This window comes from Thermobia domestica, chromosome 10, assembly GCF_964235325.1.
Source record: "Thermobia domestica chromosome 10, izTheDome1.hap1.1, whole genome shotgun sequence".
NCBI lineage: Eukaryota > Metazoa > Arthropoda > Insecta > Zygentoma > Lepismatidae > Thermobia > Thermobia domestica.
Window position 1 is genome coordinate 160,410,802 of NC_137463.1, and position 26,980 is coordinate 160,437,781.

Below are 26,980 nucleotides of genomic sequence, written 5' to 3' on the forward strand. Positions count from 1 at the left end.
CAATATTTATACGAATATTTTTTTATTTTACTATTTTTACTATTCAATATTATATACACTTCATTTCCAAAATCAAAATCTCGAAAATGTATATTGCACGAGTGCAGACTCGGAAATAAATGATTATTTATCATATATATTGGTCTCTATTCGAAATTCTATTTAATCGAATCCGACAAGAACACAGACAGAAACATCGAGAACAGGTGGAAAAAAAAAGAGAGAAAAAGGCGTTGTACCCGGTGGGGACTCGAAGTAAGTTCGATTGGTGCTTTACAAGCCGAACGCCTTAGACCACTTTTTTTTTTTAACATCTTTATTTCCCAAGGTCACTTACATACCTGAAAGAAATTGGTCGTTTAGACATAAGACATATACGGTAAATACAAGTAGAAAGTTGGAATATATACAGTGCTATAAGAACAATACAAATCACATCATCATATTACATTTTTTTTTTGTGCTTATCAAGGTAGACAAGAACTTGTAAAATATTGACAGTATTATAAGAGATTTAGAGGTACTACAAATATGATCTTACAGATATTACATTAGTCGTATCATGTTAAAATGAGGCAGTCAAAAAGTTTGCGAAATTCTTGTGGAAAGGTACCATACCAAAAGTTTTCCATCTGGTGCGTTTTAAGAATTCATGATAATCCGTGACACTTATGTTACTGCGACTGGAATCAATATAGTATAAGGTGTGTCCTATTAGCCAAGTAACAGCATTATTGCGGGTTGGAGGGAACCAATGGTAATCGGGTAAGGTAATAATATCAGGTGTAAAATGGTGGGGAGATGTCCGACATACGATAGCAAGGAGAGCACATAGTTTTAACCACACAGACATTACTAGCTGGCAAGAGGTGTATCTGTGGATAATGGTGTCAGGGTGTCCACAATGGGAACACGCATTATGTGGTAGGCGATGAATGTCGAACAAACGTTGATTAGTAGCATGAATATCATGCACAACACTATACCATAAACTACGTACACAAGTCGGAAGAAACTTTCTATGAATATTAAACCATATGCGATTCCAGTTACAACTATTATTGTTCTGCTGTACTCGTATCGTAGTTGGAGTAAAGGTCATTTTTAAAAAATACAGATAAAAATCACGAGAACAGATTTCTCTTATCTCATCATGTTTAGACAGATAACTCCAGGCTAGGACGAATTTATATACATATAAGGGTGCGTGTTGAAGGAAAGGAACATTGGGTGGATTTGGAGCAGGTAAGGTGGGCGTCCAACATTGTAGCCATTGTTGTGTATGACTATGGTCCAAATGATACAATTTATAGCTACGTAATAAAAATAATATTTTACACTTGAGTCGTACATTGATTAAAGCAAGGCCACCATTGTCTACTGGTAACACCATTACTACCTGTGGAACTCGGAAGAAAAAGCCGCACCAAATAAACCAGCCAATGATCGATTGCACTTTTTTGGCACAGATGTCCGGAAGTGGCCATACCTGTGCTGTATACCATAATTGAGAACATATATAAGTATTCACATACCAGACTCTCTGGATTAAATTCAGCTGTCGATGACGATTTTGGAGAACAACTGTCCTGATTTTATTGATTATTGGCGTCCAGACTGTCTCAGAGTCTGGATCAAGATTACTCGTAAAATTAACACCTAAAATTTTTAATTTCGTCACAATTTCTGAATGACAGATAGTTAACCCTTTATTGACCGTTGCCCAGTTATTAAAATTTAAACTCTTCGTTTTATTGACATTAATACTTGCTCCACTAGCATTACAATAACTATTTAAGCACTGGTGCACATAGTTTACCTGAGCAACAGTGGTACAACTGATTGAGACATCATCAGCGAAAGCAAAACAAACAATATTTTGAAAATCATGTAAATGTGAGACTGGAAAACAGGACAAATTTTGCAATAAAGGTTCAAGAACTAAGCCAAATAACAACATTGACAAAGGACATCCTTGGCGGATACCTCGCTTGATAGATATGGGTGAGCTAAAGTAACCATTGATGTGAAGCTGGGATTTTGCATTGTGATATAAATTTTTAATATTAGCAATAAAACGTGAATCAAAACCAAATGCTTGTAGTACAGCATAAAGATAGTTATGCTCGACAAAATCAAAAGCATGTTTGAAATCTATAGAAGTGACACAGGCAGGGAGCTGTTGCACTTGAAAATATCCCATGATGTCTCGTAGGCTACACAGGGCATAGTAAATATTACGTTCTTTTGATAGCGCTGCCTGCTTACCACTTAAAAGTTTCTCGATAACTTTTTCCATGCGTACTTTATATACCTTAGACAATAATTTGACATCAGTATTTAACAGCGTAATGGGTCTAAAATTAGAAATATGAGCTTGGGCTCCTTTTTTCGGAACTAAAATAATGATACCATCATTTTGCATAACATTTCCAGATTGAAACATATCATTAAGTACAGCAGTGAAAGTATCTCCTACCACATCCCAAAACTGTTTATAGAAGAGAAAAATGAGTCCATCCTTGCCAGGACTGCTACAATGCTTTGTAGTATTTAACACATCATAAATCTCTTGTTTAGTAATCGGGGCTAACAACTGTGCATTGTCAGCCGCTGTTAATTTACAAGATATATTGGAAAAGAAAGTGGGCCATATCTGAGTAGCAACTGGATGCGATTCAAATAGTTGTTCATAATGCTGTGTTAAACTGGACATAATATCAGGTAATGCAGTAACAACTTGGCCATTTTCTAATACAAGATGTTCCATAAAATTAGTTCTCCTTCTATTATGTTGCCGCATGATGTGGAAAAATGTAACTCGTTCACTAGACAACAATAATTTGGAATCGAATGATTTAGTGATAGTCTGTAAAGAGTCGTTTTCTAATCGAATTAATTTTGCTCTGATTTTATTAATATGCATATACGTGTGCGCAGAGGGAGGCTGTTGCCACAACTCATGTAACACTTTGTAAAGGTAGTCAATGGTATTTTTGCTGTTCTGACGGTATTCAGAATGCATCCATTGGAAAAAAGATTTAATTTTATGCTTAGCATAATGAACCCACCACAAATTTAAACTGCCAAAATATCTCTGTTGTCGACACCAATAAGCCCATTTCTCTCGAAACAGTTCTTTAATATCATCAGATTTCAGAAGCTGTGGATTAAGTTTCCAGTTAGAGGGACCGAACGTTGGGCTCAAACCAAGGAGAGGGGGAGGAAATTTGAGTAACATACACACAGCACTATGATCACTAAACGGAGCCATAAGAACATTAATGTCACACACACGAGGTACGAGATCGAAGGAGGTATAGATCCTGTCTATGCGTGACTTCACTGATGGAGTGACATGCGTATAAATGATATCAGTTCGTTTGGACCGCCAGGTATCAACTAATCGGAATCCGTGGACCAGTCTTTCTAATGCTAAGCATTTATTAAAATAGCCAGTAGAATCGTCACAAAACAAAATGGAATTGAAATCTCCAGCAAGGATAATACTCGTATGCGGAATAGAAAACAGAGGCACGATATCAGCATTAAAAAAATTTTCACGGTCAGTTTTGTGTAGAAAACCTGACATGCAATACACATTTACATATAGAATGTTATCGCATACAAGGCTGAGCCCATTGCCAGACGGTAAACGAGTAACGTGTTGCACATGGATTCCTTTCTTCACTAATATTGCAGTACCTCTACCACTATATCCAAGATTAACAAAACAATTATACCGATCTATGAAACTTAAATCGGCAATTTTGAGTTCTTGCAAATTGAGTATATCAAAGTCATGTAATCGTATAAAGTTATGTAACAAGCGTTGTTTCGTAGGACTAGTTATACCATTTAAATTTAAAGTACCCACTTTACGAACAGTGACAATAGGGTAAGACATACACAGCGGATAGAAAGTAAATAAAATTATTAGAGCTGCAAAATAAACAAACTGCATGCTGAGACCTGACAAACAGGAAAAAGAAAAAAACAACACTATTCAGGTTGATTCTTTACACTGTCTGTTTGTAGCGAATCGTCAAGGACAGTCGAGAAGCTAGGTTGCGATGATGTAATCGAAGCACCAACAACAGGCTCACGTGAGTCACGTGTCACGACAGCCTTCCCTTTCCCTGTGTTTGTTTTGATTTTCTTGTGTGTTGACAAGGCAATCTTACCTGCTTTTTCACTTATATAAACCGTTCTCACAGTTTTGCTGCTTTCCGCATCAACTGAGTCAGATAAAGGAGGCGGAAGGTCGTGAAGTACCTTAGTAGGCGGTATCTGCGAAGCACTGGTGTTGGAAGCCTCGTCCATTGCCGACACACTTATTAACGAACACTGGTCATTGACATCAGGCACCATGGGCGGATCTCCTATATCTTCGGGGGGCGCACTAGTTAGTGAATCCTGTATCCCGGTATCCGTGGGTCGATCCAGGGAAGTAGGCACAGTCAGCACTGGAAACTCATTGAGGTCCTGTAGCGATGGAGCACTGTGGGCACTGGGTAATGAGTCAGATAAGGTCGTTGTTAACGTACTGTTACCAGGTTGAAAGCTCTGATCGGTTGAGTAACGAGGAGTTTGAGGAAGAGTTTTTCCAGATAACTGGGACATATTGAGCGTCAGAGGAGCTGTACTCAAATGTTTGGCGCGCTGTAGGCGTCGGGGACAAGAACTAAACGTGTGATCGACCTGGTGGCACGCGAAGCAAGTTGGGGGTTGTCCAGAGTATATAACGCTTGTTCGATAACCTTGGATGAGTAATTTCGAAGGAATATGCTTCTTGAGTTCCATATACGCTATACGTACGCCATTAAACACAGGAAAGCGGTACTTCTGGGACCACTGCTCATTTTCTATCTTTTTCACACTTCCGTAATTACTGAGGGCAGAATTGAGAAAACTAACATCTAGTTCAAGGGGGAGATCTGTGATACGTACACGTGTAAGAGTATCTGAAGCATTTTGCACTGAAACAAGGCTCCGCGAGCCATCTTGATGCAAAAAGGGAAGTTCACTAGGTGTATTGACGAGAAATTGTTCAAATTTTTCCGGAGAACTAAATTTCAAAAACACGCAATATTCCTCACTGTTTAATTGAATACCATCAATCTGATCCAAATTCACATGTACCTGTTCATCCAGCCAAATATGGATATCCAAAGCAGTTGGGCGTATATGTCGTGTACTTTTATCGAATGCAAGTTTCACTGTGTTCTGACGTAAACCACGAAACATGATGATCACCAATTCAAACAAAAAACAACAAATACTTTTCAAACAATAACTATATACTCGAAAAGTATCAAAGCTGTTCACTATACCAAGATAGCACTAATCACAGTCACTTGAAATAACACTTAGCTAGCCGCACTTAACTGGCTATTCGGTAGTCACAACGAGCAGGAGCAAACGTCCGCACTCCTTCACGTCTACCGGTGAACTCCTCAGACCACTCGGCTATGGTAACAACTAGTGATTCTAGCAAAGGCTTCGAGTAGTAGTTCTTATTACAGAATAACATTTTCTATTGCCTAAAATTTAAACCTAATTTACTTTGATATAATATATCTATTAATTTGTTTCATGAATGTTTTCGTTACTTTGATGAATGATGTATGTTGTTGATGTAGATTCTATTACACGTTCTTTCGTAAATATTATAGAAAGTATCAGGGTTATTTATGATCTTTCATGGAAATTGACTGGCGCATGCGCAGTACACAGACAGTTCAATTGGAAGGCGAGGAAGGAAACGCTAACACACTGTTAGAATGTTTCATCGCTGTGAAGTATAAAGAACAGCTAAAATGTATTTTACGCTTGTCATTGCGTAAAGAATCACCAGGTTAATGTTTGTCCAAGTTCACCCTAATCAACTGGACTCATGAAAAATAATTAATATTGTCATTACTGCACAATATGAAGAATAAAGAACGTATATTACACCAGGCCCGTATCCAGGGGGGTCTAGAGGGCTGGGCCCACCCTAAATTTTTGCGGGCCCCCTCTAAAATTTTCACGGTAGGCTTGCAAATGAACTATAATATGGTTGGTTCAGGCCCCCTAACTTCAGCCGTTCCCCCCCCCCTACATTTTTGGGCTGGCTACCGGCCTGTATTACACCACATTGTTCTCGAATTCGAACTTAGCTAAGGAAGGGACAATAAACAAAATGTGATTTACTCATTCGAATTGAGATAATTCAATGAAACTAGAAATTACACAATCAAAAGGAAAAATGTCGTTAAAAAGACAATAATACTTTTATCCGAGATGTGAAATAAAGTTATTAATTAACTGAAATGAAAGTAATATTGGGCATGATATAGAGTAAGAAAAAAAAAGTAAATGTATTCTTAGAAACGTTCAAAGTAAATTCACAAATACTTTTTGAAGATATACTACTCTTCCTTTACCTTTTAACGAACTAATAAGTAAACAAGCAAAGGAAAAGAATGAAGAACGAAAGTATTGCTCTTGAAAAAATATAATAAATAAATGAAACTTAAATAAATGTTCACACAAGAAATAACACACTAGTACTTCGTGTAGTCACCTCCAGAGTCAGTAACTTCTTGAAGTCTGGAGGGGATACTAGATACAAGTCTCGAGCAATACGACGGTGTGTCACGAAAATGTTGCCACAGTTCCATAACATGATTTTGAAGAAACGTTTGGTCTGTGTCTTCACGTCTCTCTTCCCATTCTTGCACCATGTAGGCCCACAGATGTTCAATTGGGTTCAAATCTGGGGATAGAGGGGGTCACTCAATACAGATTAACTCTGGATGTTCACTTAGCCACTCTCGTGTGTGCCGGGAAGTGTGAACAGCACTGTTGTCATGCATAAATATATATTCTTCCTGTTCGGGAACGTTTCTTTCTAAGGACGGTAACAACGTATTTTCGAGGATATTAATGTAAACACTGCTGTTCATTCTCTCAGGCACTGCAACCAAATCTCCAGGACCAGCAGCCGTCATGTATCCCCAAAAGTGTGCTGATATTCGTCCTGAACAAGAAGTTCTGATAATATTTTGTTCAGCATACCTGGTTCCGCGCGGTCTATACAATATAACTCTGCCTTGTTGGTTAGACTTGAAAACCTTCTCGTCGGTCCAGATGACTAAGTCCCAATATGACTGAGGTTGGGTTATGTTATTCTGTGCCCATTCCATTCGTCTGGCCTTGTGAGTTTCAGTCAGGAGAGTCTTCCTAGCGGGTCTTAAACAGTGTAGACCAGCCCCCAATAATCTTCTTATTATTGTTTCGTGAGAACAATTATATTCTCTGGCTTTGTCCAAGAGGATTGACGTATGGCGTAGAGGTCTGTTGATTACTTCTGTAAGTAAAGCTTGATCTTGAGCTGCAGTTGTCACTTTTGGCCTTCCACTTCTTGACCGAGACCTGAACCATTCACCACCTTCTTCATGTCGCTGAACCCATTTCTTGACCGTTTTCTTGTCATATCCCAGATCTCTAGCAATCTGAGGCACAGTTTGTCCCATTTTTGCTCAGCCTATGATTTCTCCTTTCAGAGCAACAGACAGTTCTCCACAACCTTTAGAACGAGGCATTTTGAGAACCTGTTAGAAATTTGCGTTCTGGCGTGTATGACAAATGTCGGTAAAGTGTATCTTTCTGTTTCTACTGTGCATGCACCAGTCAATTTTCATGAAAGATGATAAATAATCCTGACAATTGCTGTAATATTTATGAACGAATACGTAATAGAACCTATATTAACAACATCATTCATCAAAGTAAAGAATACCGTAAACATAAAACAATTTCAACAGACTATTACATCAGGCCAAAATAGGCTTAAACTTCAGAGAATACAAAATAAATTTCATACTGTAACAAAAGATTGAACATGAAACACGCTTACTATATTTTCAACTTGTCACATTAGCCGAGTGGACTAAGGCATTCGGCTAGAGATTCTGAGGCACCATTCAAAAGTAGTTCGAATCCCTCCCTAGTACAATTTGGTTTTACCTCTTCTTGACGTATCAGTTTGTGATCCTGCTGGATTCTATTAAATATAATTCCGTAATACGCTAAAAATATAGGTAATATTTGAAGTTCTTAACCTCCCTTTTTTACATTTTTCAAGCTCAATTGAGAAGAAAGAGGGAAAATGAAAGTACAAAGATTTATAATAATTACTTAGCATTTACTGTCATTGTAATAGTGGATATTTTTTTTATGAAAATGTATAATGAACTAAAAATATATTTAGTAGGTCACATGTCTCCATTTTTCGATTCTAACTTGAAAGTTACAGTTTAGGCGGTGACATATCGAAGACCCAGGGGGTTGAGGGAGTTGTAACCCCTCCCATTGAAACTTTTATATTCTATTGAAATAAAAAGTGTTTCAGTTTATAATCTTGGAAAAGCAACAATCACTGTGTGGACGACGGTTTATTTATACTACGATTTATCACTTCCAAATGTGTAGAAGATGTGACTGGATATTGTGTATAATCATTCAACAAATATAAGACAACGAAGGGACTTCGTAAACCCTTCACGCCCCCCAGGAGGACGAAGTGCGTCCCGCCGTCCTTCGGTTGGGAACTACTGCTTGCGAGGGGAACATTCTAACAGTGTGTTAGCGTTTCCTTCCTCGCCTTCCAATTGAACTGTGTGTACTGCGCATGCGCCAGTTAATTTCCATAAAAGATCATAAATAACCCTGATACTTTCTATAATATTTACGAAAGAACGTGTAATAGAATCTACATCAACAACATACATCATTCATCAAAGTAACGAAAACATTCATGAAACAAATTAATAGATATATTATATCAAAGTAAATTAGGTTTAAATTTTAGGCAATAGAAAATGTTATTCTGTAATAAGAACTACTACTCGAAGCCTTTGCTAGAATCACTAGTTGTTACCATAGCCGAGTGGTCTAAGGCGTGCGGCTTGTAAAGCACCAATCGAACTTACTTCGAGTCCCCACCGGGTACAACGCCTTTTTCTCTCTTTTTTTTTCCACCTGTTTTCGGTATTTCTGTCTGTGTTCTTGTCGGATTCGATTAAATAGAATTTCGAATAGAGACCAATACATATGATAAATAATCATTTATTTCCGAGTCTGCACTCGTGCAATATACATTTTCGAGATTTTGATTTTGGAAATGAAGTGTATATAATATTGAATAGTAAAAATAGTAAAATAAAAAAATATTCGTATAAATATTGATTAATTAATTAGTGTTAAACATGGCTTTCCAATCAGGATTATATACAGAGGACTTACTTCTAAGTGCAATCCGAAAACAAATATTTGAGTTTTAATCTGACCCAAAGTTGGTAACTTACAGGATAATTTATACATGATTGGTATTGTAATTTTTATGCTTTTATTATAATCCTCTATAAGTTATGATTTTACCAATTCTAAATGTAGAACGAGAAACAAGTGTAATATTATATTTGTTACGAAAAGCTTTTAAGCAATGATGCTTTCAGGACGTGATCTGAGGGAGAATTTGAGACCCCTCTCGAGCTAAGAAATTTCCGCCTTCAGGACCATATATTCGATCGTGCTCAATGTGGACTACCAATGTTTGTCCTCCACCCGCATATTGAAATTCCCCCCGAGGATAATTTTCTGAAGTCACCACTGTTTATAAATAATGTTTCGTTACAAATCAGAGGATAATGGAGTAGTGAGTATAGTTCATTTTTTTTAGCTATGGATTTAAGATTCGCAATTCATATAATGTTCCGTTCTAATCGAATTTGAAACAAAAGAAGTTTTCAATGAGTTACTTAAAGAAATATTTTCAGCCTCCAGATGAAAATAGGAAGACACTTAAAAAAGAAACAACTTGCTATGGGGCTTGAACCCACAAACATGTGATTGATAGTGTATCGACCCAAACCATTCGACCGTTTTGAGTGCCTTTGCACCTCTTCTTTTGCCTTTTGTTATAGCAGTTTACTGTTCCATATTCGCTTTTGTTTATTCCGATACGACTATGAGTTCTCAGTAAATATTTGGACGTTACAGCTCTTGCAATGTATAAAAGTGTTTTTAGAATAAATCACAATCGATATTATGTCTTAATAACATACGTAAAACAGGTTGAATTCGTGAAATGATTGAGGTTGGACTGAGCGTAAATGTTTTCATAGTTAGGAGCCTTGATATGCAAACCCGCTTAACGTGGGGATTTAATTTTGTGAAATTTGGTACTTGTTATCACTCATTTCTTAAACTTTCATGAATAGAATGTGTTAAAAGATACAGATGAACACAGCAATGAACTTCAATAATTTCAAAAGAATATTGCTTTTATACCAATATAAAGTAATACGAGGCGTGTTTTTTAAGTAAGGTCCGTTTGAACATAAGTACACAACGAAAGGTTATTTCAAAAAAGTAAATGTATTTTCAGAAAGTACATACTTTACTCTATTTTTCGACATAGTTGTTAAGTTTGTTCAAACACTTATCACACCTCTCAACCAATTTCAAAATATCCTCTTCATAAAAACATGCCTCCTGCTCCGATAACTAAGAGTTCACTGCCGTTTTCACATCGTCGTCATCATTGTAACGGTTGCCACTGAGATGTTGTTTGAGGTGGAGGAACAGATGGTAATCGCTCGGCGCAAGATCAGGACTGTAGGGTGGGGGGTCTAAAACTTCCCAGCCAAAACTGTCAAACAAATAGTGGGTCTGACCTGCAGTGTGAGGTCTTGCATTGACATGGAGAAGGACAATGCCCTTTGTCACCATGCCGCGTCGTTTGTTTTGAATCGCTCTGCGTAGCTTTCGGAAAGGTTTGGCAGTATGGTTCTGCATTGATAGTGGTTCCTCGTTGCATGAAGTCGACCAACAAAACACTATGCCTATCCCAAAATACTGACGCCATGATTTTGCGCTGGGACAGAGTCTGTTTGGCCTTCACCTTTGCAGGCAAGTGTGTGTGTCTCCATTCCATGCTCTGTTGCTTCGATTCGGGCGTGATGTGCGAAACCCATGTTTCGTCTCCAGTTACGACCTGACTCAAGAAGCCGTCACCTTCTTCGTGATAACGAGTCAAGAACTTCATCGCACACTCAAATCTTTGGATTTTGTGGTCCTCTGTTAGGAGTTTCAGGACCCAACGGGGGCACAGTTTCTTAAACTTTAGGTATTCAGAAACAATTTTGTAAAGCACTGATCTCGACACGTCAGGAAATTCGTTTGAGAGACCTGTTATTGTGAAGCGCCTGTTCTCATGAACCCTCGCTTCAACTGAAGCCACCAAATCGTCTGTAATCGAAGAAGGGACGCTTGGTCCTCATCATGGACGTTGTAACGGTCCTCATCATTTTTGAATTCTCGTACCCACTTACGCACTTTGCTTGCACTCATAACAATATCACCATACACTTCGCAAATTGAGCACAGTAGTTTCCGATGCATGCCGGTACACGACGCACACGCTCGTTGCGGTATGCGCGCGAACTACTAGTGTCTACAACAAAACGGACCTTACTTAAAAAACACGCCTCGTATAAACCTGGACCTGTAAGTAACCTCCCCCCTGGAAGTAAAATTGATGGGTATCAAACTCGTTTAATCTCAACAATTATCGTTTGATCACCACGCGTAGTGACGCAATACACATAATTTTGTAGGGCTCACAAGTTAGCTTGCCACCCCCCCATGCAAGCAAAATTAATCAATATTGGTCCAGATCGTCAACAATCACCATGTACAGTGACGTAATGAACATAAATTTGTAGGGAGTTAACAAGTTAACCAGCAAGCCTCAATGGAATCAAAATTTATTGAAATTTGGCCGCCACCATCGTTTGATCGCCAGGTCTAGTGACGTAATAGGCATATTTCAAAGAATGAGTTTATCAACAAGTTAACCTGTTCGTCCCACGAAAGCAAAATTGACGAGAATGGAACCAGATCGATTGATCGCCACGCGTAGTTAGTAATATGCATAATTTTGGAGGACGGCTAACAAGTTACACTATTAACCTTCCCTATAATGGGAGGAAACTTGATCGAAACTGGGCCAAATCATTCCATTGTTGTTTGGTTACGTTTGATCGGCAACAAGCAACATTTGACTGGCCGATATGTGTAATGACATAATATGCATTGTTTTGTATAGGGTTAACAAACTAATCCTCTTAGCCTTCGTGGAAATAGAATTGATCGGGCCCGAATCGATTTATCGTCGTTTGGTTGCCACGCGTAACGACGTAATGCGCACAATTTTGTAGACGGGCTAACAAGTTAATCTGTTAGTCCTTATGGATGCGAAACTGAACACATTTGATTGTGGTTGATCCCCAGATGTAGTGACGTAATACGCATATTTTATATAAGGAGCTAACAATGAAATAAAATGAAATCTTTAAGTTTTACGTCCCACGGTTATGCCGGTTAGGCTAAAGGAGACGGTGATGATAAGAGATGAGTGAAATGGTGGAATGAAAAAAGTGGGAGGAAACGGGAGAACCCGAGAAAACCCACGCACACGGTGTTTGTCCATCAAAGTCCACAAAGCGCGAGCTGGGATCGAACCATGAACCCCAAGCACCGGAGGTGAACGCTCTACCACTGAGCCACCGTGCCCCCCCAAGGAGCTAACAACTTAATATGTCCACCCTATGAAAGCAAAATTGATTGGAATTGAGCCAGACCAGTTAATCGCCACACTTAGTGACGTAATGTACATAATTTTGTAGCAGGCTAACAAATTAACCTGCTAGCACCCCCGATGGAATCAAACTTGATCAAAATTAGGCCAGATAGCTTGATTATCGTTTGATAGCCAAAAATCAACGTTTAATCGCCACGTGTTGAGACGTAATGCGCATAGTTTTTTAATTAGAGTAACAAGTTAACTTCTGTACATCTGAAATTTCCAATGTACCGGTACTTTGTTTACTGTAATTTTCATTTTCTTTCAATAATCTTCCAACATGTTGGCCCTCATGGAAGGAAAATTCATCGAGATTTAGCCAGATTGTTTGATCACTTTTGACCACAAGCAATCATCCTTTGATGGCCACACGTAATGACGTAATTTGCATAATTTTGCAGGAGAAACTTAGAAACTTTATTGGAATTAGGCCAGATCGTTGAATCGTTGTTTGCTGGCGTTTAATCCCCACATGATAAACTTAATTTTTAAGGAGGCTAACAACTTAACTTGTTGGACACATGGAAGCAGAATTCATAGGAATTGAGCCATGTGTAGCGACGTAATACACATATCACGAGAATATTGTGTAATGAGTTGCGTATCTTTAAACATTGATAAACGTTCTTCTTTATGTTCGTAGCTAAACTTTCTCAATTTATAATCTTTATACTATGAATCATGTAATACTAAAACAGTATTTCAGACCTAGAACTTAGGTGAATCAGTTTTGTTCAAGAGAGTCGAGAGATTTCTCGTCTCACAGGCAACACTGTTTATGCAGTACGTTGTGTCAAATTGAATAGTTTTTTTTTAATATAAATTATAGTATATCACATTTTTGAACAGAAGGTGGAAGGAAGTTAACATTCTAATTCCTAATTAATTTCAAATCAAGTAGCGCGAATATTTGTGAAAGCTCTAAAGAAACAGGTGTCATGTTGAATTGAATTCTTACCTTTTCAAAAAGAAACTTAGCATTTTACATTCCTTTTATTCCGGGAAAAAGTAACCCTCTTCATAAATAGGACTAAATTCTCCACTAATTCTTAACTTAATTTAGTCACTGATTGTCGTCAACAATTAAATAATCATATAACAATTAAATTATCATACAAAGAAACAAAACAATTAAATTATCATATAATAGGGTGGAAACACGTAAGGTTAGGATTTTGTATCTATAATATTGAAGTTAGTTAAAATGCTTCTGAAATATGGGAATACTTGTTTTAAGGACAAGGAAAGGCACTACGTTTGCCCATAAAAATTTTCTCGTGTTGTCTTGAACAGGAGAGACGAGACGAGAAATATCTTTCCAAATTCGAGACGTGACGAGATATATTACAATCCTCGTTCCCAAGGGCGCCCATGTTGTGGTTTCCAAGGGGGGCAAGTATAATCGACGTTCCAAAAATAGTTTCAAATTTTGCTGTAACTAATGTAAAAATTCTATTGGATTTTCGATATTCTGAAGTACAATTTCCTCTAGGGGAGGGGGCGAGCGCCCCACCTTACCCGCCATGATGGGCGCCCTTGCTCGTTCCGTTTTCGAGACAGAAATCCAGACAAGAGGAGATATTTCTCGAATCTCATGGGCAGCACTGTTTTAATGTTTCATGATTCATACTAGGAACTATAAATTTATACAATGATTATACGAAGACAATAAAGAACATTTATCACGAAAACCGATACAAGATTAGAAAGAATTCTTCGTGAATCGAAACGAGACTAAACTTCGACAAGTTTTGCGAGACGAGAGGTGGAAAAATTATTTCTTTCCTCGTCTCATATCGTATGCAATAAAACAAGGCACATTTCCTGTGTTTTCGCTTTATGGAAATAATTGAAAAATTAAAATTATCAACCACAATCAAATATTCCCATAAATTAAAAAACAAATTCTGACCAACTATCTAATGTGTCTGATGAAGGGAAAGATACATTGCCGAAACTGTAATGCTATTACTTATTAGATAGTATATGCTTTAATCAGAATTTGTCTTTTATTTTATACTAGTAGTTCCAATGCTAGAATGAATGGTATTCAAATATTCCCAGCTCAAGGTTAATTAATTTATTGTTAAAGACATTACTGGCTTACTTAAGTTTAGTAGGTATTTTAGGATTGTACCCAATTTAGTTTAGAGTTGAGGAACCCGTTTTTAAAGCACAATATTCAAATGATTACTAGTGTATTACAAACTGTTACGAGATTCTCTGATAATAACCAAACGTTGTGATAGCAGAGTTTTTATTTCTACTTACAAGTTTTTATGTCTTAATAAATTTTAATATAAAACCATATGTTTGTGGGCTTCACCATTGCTATGCAAAACTACATTCAGCATCATTTTTGGTGTGATAACTGGCCGTTGTCTAGAAGTCCTATTAGTTCTTTTTATTAATTAATTCTGAAGCAGGGAGGGAAATAAAATAAACATTTTGTGGAGTTGTTTAAAATACTGACATTTGGGTAGTGCTTTGGGTGCTTGATTATAAGTTTAGCTTCCAGTTTAGCGCCGATGTTATACCAAATGTGGACACATAGTTTAACTTAGAATCCGAACCACATAAGTTCTACATGTGGTTAAGACTACAAGCAAATAGACTACAGAGAAAATTTAGAAATGGAAACAAAAGCATCTACAAACTATGGGAAAAAAAGACTCACAACTGATTTCTTGGGAACAGAAATTATCCAAAATAATTATGTACAGTAGTACCTCTGCTTATAAGACAAGTTGTTGCTGAAAGTTACCAGCAACATGGAAAATTTATGTTTGGGACCAAAGTTGACCATACACAATAGTGGAGATTCCATTAGTTTGTTTCACACGCAAACATATTAATAAAATACCTATTAACCTGATATTTTATGTCGTAAACAAATTGCCTTAGAAACAGTAATAATAAATACGTATTTCATACAATAAATAGTAAATATTAAATACAGTAATATGAAAAAAACTTAACAATTAAAGGTGTCTACACTAGTGTGTAATCATATTCACTCAATATTATATTCATTAAAATAGAAACTGTAGAGAATGTTGCTTGAACTAATATTATTGTTGTGTACTAATACAAAAAAGGGGAAGAAAATAATGATAATAGATACTTGCTAAAATAGTGATCGTTCTGAGGAATGCTTTGACAAACATACTTTTAGACCTTTTTACTAAGAAAAGTTTAATCAGATCGCAAATTGGTGCAATTTCAGCAAATGCAGATATTTCTCTCTTACAATTTGAATTACCAAAAGAATCTGTTATATGTAAATGTATCATTATGTAAGCGAGTTTTTAACGTAGTTGTTCTTTCCATTTTTAATACTTTGCATTTTTGCACTTTAAATCTCACGTTTGTACTATTAGATTGAAAATAGTATTTAACCCTTTAACTGCCACAATGTATTAGCAAAAACTATATCCCTGGGCCAAAACGTAATTTCGCTTTTTCTCATTTTATTTGGAACGATTCTGCGTACTGCATGTGTATAATCTTCGAAAACAAAAAAGTGTGATGCATCCATAAGTGCCACGCGGCACAAATTTATAAAAATAATGAATCATAGCGTTCATGCCTCATGGCGGTTAAAGGGCTAAATACAAACCTTTGCTCATACTATGAAACGTTATTTCGCAGAATTGTTTCATAGGCTACAAATGGGAACATTATTTCAATGTAATTTTAATAATATCGTCCTATTATTATATTTCGCTTATTTTATTCTGTTATTGTAATGTAATGTAAAAGCCTTTTCTAGATCAATAAATACAACATACACCTCTTTCCCTTTTTCTATAAATCTTTCACCGATCGCCCTTAATAATCCAATAGCATCTCTTGTGCTCTTGCCTCTTCTGAACCCGAACTGCTCCTCCTCAACATCTTTATTTGTTCTTCAATATAACCTTCTATTCAGTATTCGGAGCAGAATTTTAGCTGCATTGTTTCCTCGTTTTTCAACTTTTCAGTATTCAACACTTTGTTACCTACTTTTCTTCTGCCTACATTTTTCAGTTGAATATCTACTTGGGCCAGCACAAGATTATGATCAGAGAAAATATCAGCCCCGGGAAGGGTCTTCGCATTCCTTAAGCTATTCCGATACCTGTCCTCAACCATAATATATTCTATCTGATATCTTCCGCCGTCTATTGGTGATTTCCATGTATATCTTCTTCTCTTGTGCTGATTGAACCAAGTGTTCCCAATTACTAGTGAATTCTGTCTACAGAAATTCACCAGTCCCTCTCCCCTTTCATTTTTTTCGCCTGAACCATATTTGCCTACGATACTACCTTCCTGTTTTTCTCCCACAACTGCATTGAAATCTCCCATTAGAATTATGCATGCACCCTTCTTCTCCCTATCTATAATTTCTTCTATTTTCTCATAATTTTCCTCTACTTCTTCATTTGCATGCGAAGTCGTCGGTGCATTCTTAGTAATGACATGAAGTGCGAACGTGAAATAAAAGCAAGGATAGGAATGGCGAAAGAAGCCTTTAGGAGGAAGAAAAGTCTGTTTTGTGGGACCTTGAATAAAGAGTTGAGAAAAAGACTCATAAAATGCTTCATGTGGAGTGTTGTACTGTATGGGGCGGAAACGTGGACATTACGTAAAGGTGACGAAAATCGATTGGAAGCCTTCGAAATGTGGGTGTGGAGAAGAATGGAAAGAATTAGTTGGGTAGAGCGGAAAACGAATGAGAGAGTGTTAGAAGTGGTGGGTGAGAAAAGAACACTTTTAGATATTATTAGGAAGAGGAAGAGAAACTGGTTGAGACATTGCCTAAGAAGAGATTGTATCATGAGGGACGTACTAGAGGGTATGTTTTCGGGAAAGAGAGGGAGGGGGCGAAGGAGACTACAATTAATGGATGATATTAAATCAGAAAGATCATACGCGAAGACGAAAAGGTTAGCGGAGGACCGTGGAGCATGGAAGCTTCTCAGCTGCGGCAAGTGACATGCCAATAAAGGCAGAATACCTATGATGATGATGATGATTGTAATGTTTTGATTATTTATTAATTCCTTGGCCCTCTCGTTTTTTCAAGTTACGGAAAAATAGAGCAAATATATATAGTAATTCTCTAGAAAGATCAACATTCATGTTTTTCTCTTTCTTGTGTTTGCTCCACTATTCTCTTCTAGTCAAAATAAACATTGTGTCATAATCCCAACGCCATGCAATCCACTCTACCTTAAAGTATTCTACTTGCATATTATGCAGGCGATCTTCCTAAATCTTAAGGCTATCTAGTTCATGAGTAGGTGTTGCTGCTAGTGCAGACATTGTTGCTAAAAAAACTTGTGCTTTTGTTTACGCTAGCCTTAGAAATGCAAAAAATCAATTAAATACAATAATATATCCATTTTAACAAAAAACAGAAACATTGCCAGAATTCAATTAGTGCCTTGACCTAGCAACGAGTGATGGGAGAGACGGCATCTGAACTAAATTTGAGCTTATATATAAAATAATTAAACAAATATACATAATTTAAAAAAATAAAGATTCATTGCTTCTTTTCTAAAACAATCATTTTGAAATAGTTGGCAAATGAATAAAATCAAATACTCTAGGACATTCCTAATGAATTAATGAAACATGATCAAAAACGACGATATTTTGTAACAATGCTTTACAAATAATAGGAGATAGTCACAGTGTGTTGGCTTAAAAGTTTATTGCAGGGAAGAATCTGGGTTAAGCACAACTGTAAATTTAAGACAAATTTATTCGAACGTTTTTTCAAGCAAGTCATCTGACATTGTGTCTGTCGTTTAAGAATTAAGCAATATCGGTACAAAAATGTTTAATAAAATTTGGAAAATCTATACATAAAAGACGACAGACAAGACAAAGAAATGTGATCTCAGTAAATATCAGATCCGACAGAATTCAAAATACCACCGAAGTTTGTAATTTCTGCAACTCTGAAAATATTAAACCATAACAGCGCGAATGAAGGTAAATTTTACTCCCAAGAGTGAACGAAGAAAGAGATAAAATACCACGCAATTTGAATTTTATTGTTTTACTTCATTGTTATCTCATATTTTAGATAAAAACCTGGCTGACAATAGTCTATGTAATACTATAAATTTGCTTGCCAATATATCTGAATAATACTTTAATCACAAAAGTAAAATAATATTGGGGTAAAAAATTACCCCCACGCTCCTACTAACGGTGCGTAAAAGTGGACGCTTGGTTAAGGGAAGATCCTAAAAGCAGAAAATAATTTGCTGCTTCGAAACGGTAACATCATTATAATCAGTGCGCGCAGACTTAGTGAACTGCTTAGAAATAGAAATATCACGATACTATTGTCATTTTAATAATACAGATTCAGTCTTGCCACGTAATATAATGAATTTCTTTATTATTTATTATTTTCAGGTCTGCTTTTGGGATGAGATGTCCAATCCCATGTTCCAGGTTCTTGAAAACAGAAATCGCACAGTTCTGGGCTACTTTCGTCCTACATACATATCTAGATTATGCTCAAATATCACAGTAAAGCACAAAATTGCAGGTGAGTTTTATGAAGTTTAAAGTTCGCTAGTATTACTTATGAGACTGCTTTTTCTTTTTAAAAAAACGACACAGTTAAAGATAGTATATACCTGGATCAGCTGAAAAAAATCAAAGTTCCTTCAGAGACAAATAAAGCAGTTTGTACTCAAATACGTTGTTATCAATTAAAAATTTTCTTTGCGTAATTTGAATTCTAATAAATCTACTATTTGCAGTGTAACTAAAAATGAAGTATATTTTATCAATTCAGCACACAAATGAAACAATATTATCAGATATACTTATAGGCATGTATTTATCATGGTTTGTAAAGAAGTTATAAAGTGTTTATCATAATTTAAGATTTTGTTTTAAAGTTTAACTTCTCACAATTAAGGAAAACGGTGATACAGACTATACTAAATGATATAACGGAATGAACAAAGTTGTAAGTAGCGGGAAAACCCCGATAAACCAACACACACGGTATTTGTCGACCACAAAACTTACTTGATACGAGCTAAGAGTGAATCAGGGACCCCACACACCAAAGATGAGCTATCTACCACTAAGCCATCACGACCTCTATGTAAGATGTCCTCTGTACGACCATTTATATTCCGATAGACATCAATAAGATAGTTCAATCCCTCTTAAATTCATCATTGTGTGTTGACGCTTACTATTACCAGTAGCGAAGGTTAAACAATGCTTCTTTTAAAGAAAAATAACAAATAATTAAGCATTTATACTTTAAGTAATATGTAATAAATATATCTTCTCTGCTGTTTATTTCTTTTAATTCTTTATACTGAAAAAAACTAAAGTTTATTTATATTCAATATAGTGGTAATTCAGACAAATCTGTCTACACATCTTTCTTTGAAAATGCTTCTACTCTTGACCATAGTCGTTGACCGATTATTTTACCAATAAAGCTAATAGACAATATATTATACAGATACAAATTCAGATTTTATCAAAGTAAGATCGATGTCTATATTTTTAAACAGGACTATATATTATAGAAAGAATTCTTGTTTTTAGGTGCATTTCCTAAAAGTGTTCTTCACTTGTTTTCACACTTCTTTGCTTAAAATAACTGATTCTCACTTCCTCTGCACGTATTTCATTAGTGAAGGCTTAAGGAAGGATTTTCGAGATTTTCCAGGATATTATGCATCCATCATCCACGAAAAGAAGATTATCCTTATTCCTTGAAAGAAAATTCTGTTTTCTCTCTTATAATTTCTTTGTTCCCTTCGCTTGCAGAAGACGTTCTAAGAACAGTATTCATCACCTTTGACAAATACATAGAAGATTTTACTTGGCGTTTGCTCTTATATGTAATAGTTATCTTCTACTTAACACTTAAACGTAAACTTTCGTACAGAAATTAATTGGAATAGTGAAGTAAATAATTTAATAAAATAATAATTTAAATGTTTCACTCATTAGGATTATAGGCTATCCGTAATAAATTGTGATTAATGTTTTCTATACATCATTAACTGAATGTTGTCTATGTATAATAATAGAGGTTCCATATAATGTCTTTACAACCTCAAGAACTATTTTTTGACTCTAGTGACCCGATTAATTTCCCTCAACAAGAAAAATAAATATATAAAATACATCTCAAGGGAACACATTAAGTGTTAAGAAGTTGTAACAGTTTTTTTAAACACATTTTCTCCTATTATGAACATTTCAATTCTTGTTACGACTTATAAAAGGTTTTGATGCCTTCATTTCCTACTTTATGTATTAATATATCAGTAAATAATATGTTCTGTGAGTATACACAAAGTCATTTATTGAAGTTCATCATTTATTGAATAATTTAACTTTAATGTTATTAAAGAATTAAATATATTAAACAATTCTTTAAATTACTATACAAAATTATCATGTTGTGTTCTCGCACATTACAATCCAAAGTTAATAATAACTAATGCAAGATGGAATGGCGTATTTAGGGGTGCTTCCGGGCTTAAGCCCCTTCCCGAAATATTACTTACTATAGTAAATTATATGAAATATCTTGCAGAAATTTCACATTTTCAGGCAAAAGCACCCCCCCCCCCCGAAAATTAGCAAAGCTCCCGAAACGAAATGGTAAATACGCCACTGTATATATATGGAGAGAAAGAGAGAGAGAGAGAGAGAGAGAGAGAAAGAAAGAAAGAGTAGTTGTTCATCACAAGCGGTATACAGCTAATAGTGAAAGTGGCAAAGTAGAAGAAAAAAGTGTTACCTAATACTTCTTTTGTAATTTTTCATCTGGTAGTACATGTCTCCAATTTTGATGACTTCAAAATCTTCAATGATGATTTTCTTTCATTTTTGTAAAAGAGCAAATTAGAAATTAATGATAAGTTTTTCAAGAAGTAATTCTAAAATTAAGAATATTTCATTTATAACATAGATCTCTCAAACTCATTTTTTTTAATACTGGAATACTTGGATTTTCAATAATGCTGGTATACGTAGAAACATCTAAAAGAAATCTGATCAAGAAGAATGCCTTGATTCATTTATATTGAATCATTCATCAGGTAGGTTCTGAAGATCAATCTGGATATTTTGCCAGATGTCGTATAGATCACAATCTATAAACTTGCTTTTTCTTTCGGAAAAAATGTTTAGAAGTATAGAAATTTAGGAGGAGGGCGATAAGTTTCTGTTCTTTAGTCCTAAGATTTTAAAGGGATGCTCTAGATCTGCATTTCCGCTTTTTGCTTTTTGCGAAAAATATCTCTACACATCAAGCTTTTGCATATCGTGACATGCTCTTTCATGACTAAGTGGCTATCGAGAGAGCTTTCTGTGCAAGTAGTGCTCTATTTGATTCCCGCCATCCGGCTTATCTGCGATAAAAACACGGGTATTTGGATGCTAAGTGGTCAGAGCCATCTCATATAACATCGGCGTTTTATAAAACCTTTTAGCTGAAATAGATCTATAATTTAAATTGAAGATTTTCTCACAAGTTAGATCCAAACTATCACATCCTCACAATACAACGTGAAATTACGCTATTATAGATCATTATTGTAAGTTCTGTGATATTAGTATCAAAAATAAAATAAAAATGTTTGTATGTAGTAGCAGCATTAAGTTTATTTTGTACCATCTGTCTAGTGTATTATTCAAAAAACTTTTCGCTTTTACATTTTTAATTGACTATCGTAAATATGTTATAAGGATATCAGTGGATTTATTTGGATTTTACATCCTACTATTTCTTACATTCAATTTAAGACTGGTATATCCAGATATATCTGTATTGGGTTGGTATTTAGTTTCTTTGTTACTGTGGCACGTTTGATCTCTTTTCAAACTAAAGCATTATAACTTTACACTTGTAGCATTAAAACTGATACGTCCTATTTAGGCAAATGAATTTTAATTGCTAACATTCTATTCTCAAAAGATATAATACTTCTTGAAAATTGTTTATAACAGTGCTTGGTTGATAACTTTAGACACTTCAAACTTCATTTGTGTTTTTTATTTTACTTTTTCTGCAAATTAATGGATTTTAAATTTTTTGTTACAGGAAATGAATCATCGTTCATAGTGCAAAAGAATAGTGGCGAGTATACTCTTCAAAGTGAAGCAAATCTTGATAGAGAACATAAAGAATACTATGAACTGACAATACAATGTAAAATAGGAAGAGATAAACTTCAGCAGAAAGTTAATGTGATAGTTCTCGACGAAGACGATAATCCACCTTTCCCTGAAACTAACGAAACTATACCAAGAAAAGTCCTACAAGTCAATTCTTTCGAGGTGTTAAAGGTAAGTAAACCCTCTGTTTCATTTTAACTGTGACAATGCTCAATTACCAAAATTATTTAGAGTAATATTAACCTTCTTTATGTTTATAACGTCCTCTTTTTACATCAGACTGTTTTAATAAAATATTTTTCTATACGAGATCTTTCACGTCATTCATTATATCATCTCAAGTTTCACCATGAAGCAGTTTACTCTCTCCTTATCCTCAAATTAATCCCAGCGTGTTTCCATTTTTTTTTTTTTTTTGCCTTTTATTACCAAAAATCGTTTAATTAATCCTTCAATAAAATTAAATATAATCAAAACTAATATTATTACCTACTTTATTCAAAATATTCGTTCCTCTTCTTCTCTTATAAGTAAAAAATATAAAAATAAAGACAGTAAAAACTGTTCATAGAATAATTTGTTTTAAAAGTTATAAATGCATATTTAAGTAATTAAACAACCATTAATAAAATAACAAATATTATTCTGTTTGAGCTCACTCGTGGTTAAACAGCTATCGTACGTGCCTTTGGTGTGAGAGGTTCGGGTTCGATTCCCAGCGGGATCCGTTGCCAATTATTGAGTAATTCTTAAAGTTCAACTGGATCCACAACTGAATCGCTGGTTTCAAAAATAGAAAACCAATCAAAGGCACAAATTTTAATAGTGCAACTTATTTTATATAGTTTGTGAATGCTGCAAATTTTGTTAGTTACAGTCATGTTCAAGAGCAAATTTTCTTGAATAAAATTCCTTTATCAGACAACTATTTAGTGAACAGTATAGCTTATATATTATTTAGCTTTTGATGCATTAAGAAGAAATGTGGTTATTTAAAAACATCAATAATTAATCTTTTGTGTCAGCTTTTAGTATATTATACATGAAAGATATAATCAAGAAGGTTTGTTTTTATATAATTGTATATATATATATATATATATATATATATATATATATATATATATATATATATATATATATATTGTGTGTGTGTGTGCGTATTTTCCTTTCGTCTCCCAATAAAAGAAGATGCAATAAAATTTAATATATGGAGGTTGAGTCTACCATTACTTTTATTTTCTAAATGTAATTTTTACAGAATATTATCTTGAAATTTTATGAAATCTCTATACTATGCTCTTTTACTGTTGAGTTAATATATGATATAATGACAATCTATGTACTCACTAGTTTTTCCGTATGTATGCAGTCAAATTGCTATGACAATATTTCTACAAAGTGAGTTTTGGGTGTCTTCCAATCTTTGCCTTTTTCCACTAGCTGTAAAGGGATTTCCTCAAACATTTCAGCTATGGAACACTATGGTCGATCACAAGTCAGTGAAGTATGAAATAGAATCTATGTCTCACCAACATATACAAACATCTATTTAAAAGAAGAATACGACAAAAAATACAAAAAAGTAACAGTCTACGCTAAAAACAAATCTGAAAATTTAACTGGAGGAGACAAAGAATAGCTTTCAGTAAAAGATTTTTCCTAAATATCCACAGTTTAATAATTACTTAAATAATTAACATTTACTTTTCATGACGTCTTTTATAATACATTTTTGTCTGATAAAAATTAATATTTATACAGAACTACAATTATTTGATCTTTCAGATACACAAAAACTACATTACTGATTTGTTATTCCCTTTTTATGTGAAAAGTTCCCTATTCATCATTCAAATAGAATCAATCTTGTGCAGGCTAAGATTACTCCTTGTGATGTAGAAAAATGATCACACAAAGCCCTGGCTTTTGCCAGTCTTGTTATTGTGTTGTAACATTCAATGTATCTAAACATAATACGTATTTTCAAAGCACTTTTCAAATCCTATGCTTATAATTCCCTGCTAAAAATACAGTTGAATCAAAGTTTTAAAAAGGTCATGAGTCTGGAAAGGTCATGAGTTTGGATTTAGTGCACTTTTTGTTGCTACCATTTGTTCTATACAAGTTGTTCACTTCGTACAATGACAAAAAGTACTTTACTTTTTCAAACAAAGGTCAATCATTTCATGTCTAGCAGGATTTTCAAAAATTTAAGTTTTTTTTACTTTTTTCCATAATTTTACTTTTTTTGACTCATGCTCTATTCAAAACTACTGATTCATTATTTATCTGTTTCACATCTCTTTTGAAATCAATATAAAATCTGATGCTCACTTCTTATATTATTTGCAAAGTGGTTATTCCACTGTAGAATAATCATCAAAATATATCAGAATTCTCACTTCCCCATCATTTGCCTCGCTTGGAAATACTTCTTCATACTCGGATACTCCCATCGTCATCTGCTTATAATATGCTAAAAAAAAAACTTCATCTGCAACGATTAATCTAATGCTATAACATTCCATATACGTTTTACATATGTTTGAAGTATAAAATAATAGGATGTGATAGCGTACCACTGTTAATTGATATTCTGGATATATCATGTTCAAGTGAGAGTCGGAGTGGCATATTCCGTGATGGTGTAACTGAGACATCAGTCGTTTGACACGACAGATTGCAAGTCGCAATTACTCCTGATTTTGTGTTCAACTGAAGAGAATGGGCGTCTTTAAGTGTTCATGATGATGATTTATTCTTGTCATTGAACTGATTTGGCTACTTTTGCTACTTAAGTGAACCCTGGTCTAACTTAGGTATTCAGTCCATTAATATTCCGTAAAACTCAACCTAGAGGGTGATAGGGACATTTAAAAATATGTTAATAATAGAGTATCTGACGAGCCTGTCAAGTTAGACAGACGAAACTTAACACATAAATTTCACATTAAAAATAAAAATCCGAACGTTTTTCAATATTTCGTTTCTTACGCGAGGCAAGAGGCATTTTGTAGATAAGTAGAAACGAATGTAACAATAATTGGCTGTAATTCCTTCTAGAGTGCTGCGCCGAATTCGATGTTTTGTGGTACATGAGTGAATAATTATCCATCTTAGGATTTTTTACCTTTTGCATTATCAACATTGAGGAGGGAGTGAAAAGAGGTGATGTAAAAATAATTGACAACGGTCGACATTAGTATCTAATCCATTGTGTTCGTGCTCACTAAGATAAATAAAGCTTTTTAAGTCTACATTAATCACCCGTCGGCATGCGAGTGAGTGGCTTGAGAAAGAGTAAACAGTAAAAATAATCAGATACCACCAATATTTGTATCTAATACATAGTTTTTTAAATTACTGAGACGAAAAGTGATACTCTCGATGTCATTTAAGTCCAAATTAATTCCCGGTCGACATGGAGGTAAAGGGATGGAATGAGAAGGAGGCAACATAAAAATTATCAAAAACGAAGTGTATTAGTGTCCAATTCATAGTTTTTGGGGCATTCATATATAAGATGAATAGTGATACTTCAAGGGCCGCTGAAAATCACGTTCACGTTCCTACCCTGTCTGAATTCAGAACCAGGGTGGAAAAAAATGCGAAAGTTGAATGTCTTTATTCCATTGTGTGAGCATTTGTCCTTTGCGTTATGTAAACCTGCAAAATGAAGAAGTAATGTTGATTGTAGAGATGAAAGATGTTGTTAGGAATGACCAGAGAACAAGTGTTGGTAACGTTAGTCCTCCCCTCCAACTCCTCGAGCCGAAAATCGAAAAAGCGTCTTGTACTCGATTACATCTGGTAAAGATATTTGCGTATGTACCGGCATCAAATTTGGTGGCTCAAGGTGGATTCTTTCTATGTGAATTTAGTCCAGAGTTACTCATACAGAGACACACATTTAAGTATGGGTTTATTTATTCACAATATGTATTTATTTGAGGCGTAGTCACTATACTTGTGCACCTGTATTGTGAATGGTGGACGTAAGAAATATAAATGTAGTAACACCATTACCATTATTCTTAAAATGTATAATACTTTCTTTTTAAATCTTATATTGGTACTATTATCTTTCTGCCGACAATTTTTCAATCTACT

At 35.0% G+C, this 26,980-nt stretch overlaps 1 protein-coding gene across 1 annotated transcript in view; it reads left to right on the forward strand.

Moving 5' to 3' along the window:
- Positions 1-26,980, forward strand: part of Ret (protein kinase receptor Ret oncogene) — a 707,216-nt gene that overhangs the window by 375,156 nt on the left and 305,080 nt on the right. Inside the window, exons 4-5 of the mRNA XM_081728674.1 lie at positions 19,115-19,250; positions 22,794-23,038. Of these exons, the coding sequence (XP_081584800.1) occupies positions 19,115-19,250; positions 22,794-23,038 (381 nt within the window). The remainder of the gene's footprint in view (positions 1-19,114; positions 19,251-22,793; positions 23,039-26,980) is intronic.